The sequence below is a fragment of the Callospermophilus lateralis genome, chromosome 18, assembly GCF_048772815.1.
Source record: "Callospermophilus lateralis isolate mCalLat2 chromosome 18, mCalLat2.hap1, whole genome shotgun sequence".
Taxonomy (NCBI): Eukaryota; Metazoa; Chordata; class Mammalia; order Rodentia; family Sciuridae; genus Callospermophilus; species Callospermophilus lateralis.
In genome coordinates this window covers 1,799,514-1,805,968 of record NC_135322.1, presented here as the reverse complement: position 1 = coordinate 1,805,968, position 6,455 = coordinate 1,799,514, and the positions used below count along the sequence as shown (strand labels likewise).

The 6,455-nt window shown below is 57.2% G+C and overlaps 1 protein-coding gene across 1 annotated transcript; it reads left to right on the top strand.

Moving 5' to 3' along the window:
- Window positions 1-435: 435 nt before the first annotated feature.
- On the top strand, window positions 436-4,459 carry LOC143384170 (zinc finger and SCAN domain-containing protein 5B-like). Its single transcript, XM_076839220.2, has 4 exons — window positions 436-813; window positions 2,636-2,836; window positions 3,537-3,663; window positions 3,795-4,459. The coding sequence occupies exons 1-4, from the start codon at window positions 436-438 to the stop codon at window positions 4,457-4,459; spliced, it is 1,371 nt and encodes a 456-aa protein (XP_076695335.1).
- The last annotated feature ends 1,996 nt before the right edge of the window (window positions 4,460-6,455 follow it).

Sequence of the window (6,455 nt, the reverse complement as noted above, 5' to 3'; positions counted from 1 at the left end):
GCTCCGTCTCAAAGGACAGTTTCAAGAAAGAACTGAGGACCTAGCTGGGTGGTGGAGCACTTGCCCAGCATGCACAAGGCGCTGGTTCCATCCTCTGCACTTCAAAGTAAAAATAAATAACAATAATGTCCTTATTGATAGATAGGAAAACCAGCCCCACGTCTGGACATGCAGCGGTCAATCCAATGGCCACTCATACCCCTAAGTCAAAGCATGTAGTGGTGCCTGGGTGTTGGGTGAATGATAGAATGGACCAATTCCCCGTTAGGCACACCACCTGTGGGGGAGCATCTGGCGCTGGGTGTGAGGGATTTGGAAGGAGGATGGAGCGCTTTAGACTGACCAGCCCACTGTCCTGCAGAGTCCTCACGGGGAACAGGTCACCTCCTGTCTTTCTGACAAGCTCATCGGATCCTGATGGCGAGCCCTCCACAGATGGCAGCAGACCCCACCTTAAAACCAGGTGAAAGAAGGCCCCAGGACAGCCCTGGGCAGGATCAGCCCTTGTCTTCGCCGTCCCCAGGAAGCCCAAGGCCCAGCCTCAGCCCAGAGAGCTGGCACAGGGTTTTTAGAACATTCGTGGCCTCGCGGGACGCGGACCCCGTCCAGGATCTGAAGAGGATGTCAGAGCTGTGCCATCTGTGGCTGAGGCCCGACCTGCACACCAAGGAAGAGATCATGGACCAGCTGATTCTGGAGCAATTCATGATCTCCATGCCCGAGGACCTGCAGGTCCTGGTCAGGGAGAGCGGTGTGACGAGCTGCCGGGACCTGGAGGACCTGCTCAGGAGCCACAGGAAGCCCCAGAAATGGGTGAGTGCGTGGGGAAGAGGGCAGCAACGGTCAGCCGCCAGGCTGACTCCCTCATTGGCTCTTACCTGAGGGGGCAGCACCCCATGAGGGATGCTGGGCAAGGTCTGGGGACTTTTTTGGTTGTCACGATGGAATGGGCAGAGCTACTACCTGCATCTGATGGGTGAGGCAAGTGAGGCTGCTAACCCCCTGGCAAGACAGGGGACGGTCCCTAGAGCAGGGTGGCCCAGCCCCAAACGTCAGCTGCTCCAGGGTGAGGAGTGCGGGTCTACAACCACGGCGGGGGTGGGGGGGTGGGGGGGGCAAGGCCGTCCTTAAGATGTTCACCATGACGTGTTGGAGTCCAGGTGGCAGCTTCTCATTGTCTCAGATGGCCAGTGTCTGGTGGCCATGGGTTTGTGGCTGGCAGGGCAGTAACAGCCTTTGGACTCCATGAGGGTCCATGACACTGGACAGCAGGGGTGTTGGGTGGGTAGTAGTCCATTGTGAGTCCTGCGTCTGTGGGATACTAGCCGCTTCCCTGGCCTTCCCCACCAGAGGCCACTAGCTCCCTCACTGTGATGACGTCTCCAGTGTCTTGCAGGTGGCCTCCCAGCTAACGGCTGGAGTGGGTGGGGTCTAAACAGGGCACCTTCCATTAAGGTGGCTGTGTGCACCTGGATGCTTTGGAGAGTGAGGAAGGGAGTGTGGCAGGAGCAAGGGCCCCAGGGTCTAGTGGGGTGTGCACACTCTGCCCCACCATGGGGTAAAAGGTTCATTCACAGGGAGTTTTTATAAGTGGACACAACTGCAGTTTAACACGGAGTCAAAGGAAGACTTACAGACCAATTAAACTTACCAGTGTTTATGGGAGCAATTATAAACAAAACTGAGCAAAGCAGGAAGTGCAGTTGTCTGTGGGTATCCTCGGGGACCTGTGGTGGATACCCCATCCTCGGCATGGGATGGGAAGGGGAAGCCTGGTGTGGAGGTACTTTGGTCATGGTGCACTTGGCTAATTGGTTAGAGCACCCGACATTGACCTAAACTTAGCTCAACCGTCCTCCGCACAAGGCCAGTTCCAAGCCACGGCCTCCTGCAGAGTTTGCTTGACCACTCTGGCACTTCAGCCGTGTGGTGGGGTCTGTGGGAAATTCTAAGGGCGACCTGAGAATGGGAATGGTAAGCTTTGATAAAATTGCAGAAATTGCTCCCATGAGATACAGGATGTCAGCCTGGGTTACAGGGGCTCCCCGACTAGCCAAACAGCGCCCCCACAAGGCTCCAGTCTCAGGGCACCACGTCTCCACCTGTAGCCAGGTAGACAGGGACAGGACTGTGCCAGGTTGAGATGGAGCAGGTCAGCCCAACTTGTAAATTTTAAATTAGCATTTTATGTTACTTTTTAAGACAGAGACAGACAATAGGTAAGAGACCTCAGATGGTGATAAAGTCATCTTGCCCAAGGGCAGGGTGCAGATGCATTGTTATGATGCTCCAACTTCTGGCTTCTATTGGGCAGAACCCCACAGTACTGGGAGGACCCCCAGACCACAGCAAGGGTGGCTGGTCCAGGTGGCGATGGAAGCCCTGGCCCAGGGGCGGGGCACTTCTGGAGAAAGGAACCAGAGAATGCCACCATGTTCTGTAGCTGGAGACAGGGACCATTCAGATAAGACAGTGCAGCTAGAGAGTGAATTCTGTGTCCAGGAAGAGGGACTGGGCAGGGGACAACAGCGGGGCCTGAGCGTTCCAGAGCTGGGCTGAGGAGGGGGAGCCGGGCTGAGGAGGGGGAGCCATTTTGGGTCCTTACTGGGTGTCTGTCTGGTCATGTCCCCTACAGTCCATCATTGTTTTAGAAGGACAGAAATTCCTTATGCAGAATCCGGATGCTCAGATGCTGGAGGCCATGGCTGGTGAGTCAAATAGCATGGTGGACTTGTCCAGCAAGTGCCCATCCTCAGCCAGTAAGACACCTCCTCCGAGTAGCGAGGCCAGCCAGGAACTGCAAAACCCCCAGGAGGGCCAGAGACCAGGACAACGGGTGAGTGCGATGCCCCCTGGGGAGGTGGGAGGAGGCACCAGAGGACACAGGTGTGCCTGAGAGATGCAGGGTGGGCTGGACCACAGTCCATGGCTGACAGAGGTGCTGGCAAACAAGGCTCTTGACCTTCTCCCTGTCCAAGCTGTTGGCATTCAGGGTGTGGGAGAGCGGTCCCTGAGAAACAGGGCTGGGTCTGCCTGCCATGGCAAGTGGGCTGGATCGAGTTTCTCACATCCAGTCTCCAAAAGACCCTTTCAGGGTACAACTGGCCACAAGGACCCAGTTTCTGAAACTTATTAATTCCTTATTGAAGGCGTGGTTCTCAGCCGGGGTAGTTTTGCCTTCCTCGGGGTAGCCGGCCATGTCTGGGAACTTCCTTGGATTGTCCTGTGTGTACATGGGGAGACTGTTAGTGGTGTCCAGCAGGTAGAGACTAGGGATGCTGCCACGGATGGACAGGGGTCAGGGACAGAGAGGAGCCCTGAGGAGGAGAAAGCCCCCTGGAGTGGGTCTCCAGGGAAGGGTGGCAGGTCCCATCAGCAGAGGACCTAGGAACTAGCCGAGGTCGCTTATTTTGGCCACGGGGTGGTCCAGACAGCTCCAGCAAATTTGGAAAGGTTGGTTCAGAGCAGGAAGAGACAGAAGTCCCTGCTCCACCCGATGGGACCTGTTGGCAATTCTGTGTGCCACCACTTGACAGGGTGAGGAAGTCCTGCCAGAGCCGGTTCCTGCCGAAGCAGACCTGCAGAACCAGGGCGAGGATGTGAAGGAAGGGGGAGACCTCCCTGTCCAGAGGTCTCCCGAGCCTCAGCTTCCGCAGGGTCCTGGTGAGTAGACTGGGAGCCCCAGGTGCCATTCGGGAGCTGGGGACTTCCCGCACCATCAGCATTCAGTTCCCAGGCCTCGGGCATCCTGGAGAATGCTCTCTGGTAAGTGCTGTGTGTGTTCCTTCTTCCAGCAGACTCTGTGAAGAAGCCCCAAGAAGTCTGCAGTAAAAATGCGCGCGCTGGCACCCCTGCCACCCTCGCTGGGCAGGGAGAAGATCCTCCCCGGGAACCCCGTTCCAAACGGCAGAGACGTTCCCAGGAAGCTTCCCCGGATCCCCGCCGGTTCTTGGGTCCAGCTGGGGTAAATCCCGCAGTTCCACCCAGCACCGCGCCACCTGCGGGCCCTGCCCGGCACCAGTGCGGGGTGTGCCCGAAGGGTTTCGCCTACCGATCCCAGCTGGCCGTCCACCAGCGGTCTCACACCGGGGAGAGGCCCTTCAAGTGCAGCGAGTGCAGGAAGGGGTTCATGCAGGCCTCAGACCTCCGCGTGCACAAGCGCATCCACACCGGCGAGAGGCCCTTCGAGTGCGCCATCTGCCACAAGCAGTTCACGCACGAGTCCACCCTGCAGGGCCACCGGAGGGTCCACACCCAGGAGAAGCCCTACGAGTGTACAGATTGCAAGAAGCGCTTCAGCCACATGGGCAACCTCAACGTGCACCGGCGCATCCACACGCAGGCCAAGCCCTACACGTGCGACGTGTGCGGCCGCGCCTTCCGCCAGCTCGGGACCTCCAAGCGCCACCGGAAAACGCACCGGGAGACGCCGCCTGCGCCGGCCCCCAGCCGCGTCTAGGTCCCGGCTCCACAGGGAGGCGTGGTCCTGCGCTCGCAAGGCCGAGCGCAGAGCGGAAGGCACCGGGGTCACCTGGTGGGAAATGACTCGGCTGCAGGTGTTGGGGACTGTGCACCACGACGGAGGGGTCAGGCGAGCGCTGCCTTCGCAGAACCGGGCTCTGCGCGGTGGGAGGCGGTTGCTAGCAGCAAACCTTGTTATTTGGATCGTCTGAACTGTAACTGGGTTTTGTTTGTTTGGTTCAAGGGATTGAATTCAGGGGTGCTTAACCACCGAGGCACACCCCCAGCCTACCCGCTGCTATTTGGGGACCGTGGCTTGCTAATTTGTGATCCCCCTGCCTGAGCCCCTCCAGCCTCCCTCCCCAGTTCCAGGAGTTAGCGATAGACTCCAGCAGGGGGCAGCAAAGGCCTGCTCTAGCTCGAGCTGGTTCTCCTTAAAATCCGGGGCGCTTCCTGTTCGTGGGTGAGCACCCTTAGAAACGAAGACTCCCCGGCAGGGGGAGGCCAACTTGTAGTCTCCACCGTCTGCCTTTTTTCTTGACTTTGAATTATGTAGAAACAAGTTTCTGATTACCGGTAATTACCGGCTAATCACGTTGTAGCCCATTTTGATTTGTTGTGTAGTTTGGGGGGGGGGGGCTGAAATTGTCATGATTTCACATATTTTTAATGGTAACAAATAAAGTGTCATATCGTTTTTTATTACCTCTCCCAAGGTCAAAGGACTATTTTAAGGTTCAGAGAGTAGAAAGACAATGAAGATAAAAGTGGAAAAAAAAAAATCTTTGAAGTGAGTTGCTTGGGAAGGCAGGTAGAGGACCCAAGTAGAAGAGTGAGCTTCTAGCTGAAGCTGAGCACAGCCGCGGAACAGGGATGGGCTCCTGCCTGTCCACCTGGGTCTTGGACTGCCTGCCTGTCCAGAACCCCTCCTGCACAGGAAGAAAGGACTCAAGCCTGTGCGCTCTTGAGCTAGCTGCCTGGCAGCGGGTGCAGGCGACTTGTTGAATGAGGGTGATCCTAGCTAGAAGCCCTGCTTGCTAGTCTGGTAGAGTAGCTCACCCAAGAAGACTCGGACGACCTCCTCTTCCCCTGGCCTGACTGGAGCCTCCCCCACCAGGACTCCCAGGCTGTCCCCTGCCCCCTGCCCCCTGCCCCCTGCGCCCCGGCACTCTACCTCCACTGCCTGCCTCTCTGATCTGTGAGCCACCCAGTTCAGACTGACCTCCTTGACCTTCCCAGGACTGGTCAGTCAGCATGCTGCCCCTCTTCCCAGTCCCGCTCGGCAGTCCCGGACCCAAGTGGACCTCCGGGATGTTTTCAGCAGACCAGCAGCCAACACGGGCCTTGGCAAGGTCAGAGGTGGCGGGACAGTAATTAGGACAGTGTGACAGCATTGGGCCAGCACCAAGGGCCCGGGGCCATGTGGCTGATCCCTAGGTGACCTTTTATTAGATGGTACTTTTCAGACAAAGGGCCAATTCCCAGTATTGCGTGCAAAGGAAAAATCACGGGAAATTAAATGGGGGACAGGGTTGAGAACAAAAAGGGGTTGTTGCTGATCATAAGCATCAGCCAAGACTGACCCTGGACCTAGGACAGACATCCGCATCCAGAGCACGCTGGGCAACCAGAGCCTTCAGGAGGCCAACCACGCATCCCCTACTGTCCCTGCTGATAGGGGCAGACAGATTCGAGTGGTGGGAACAGGAGGTCCAGGGAATGATCCTGTAAACTGGCCCACTGTGCTGATTTTCCAAGAAGCAATTCACCTGCAGCCCTGCCTGGCTTACGTGGACAGGGTGCGTCACGTTCCTCAGTATACTACCTGGTATCTGCAAGGGAAATGCAGGCCTGAAATTATGTGCAGGAGAGGAACCAGTTACCCCGAGGGGAGCCTTTTGTAGCCCTGTTCACAGTCCAGATCCTGAAATTCAGGGAGATAAGGCTTATTCCTCCTAACCCCAAATCTAGGAGAGTCTACAGTGAAGCCTTCC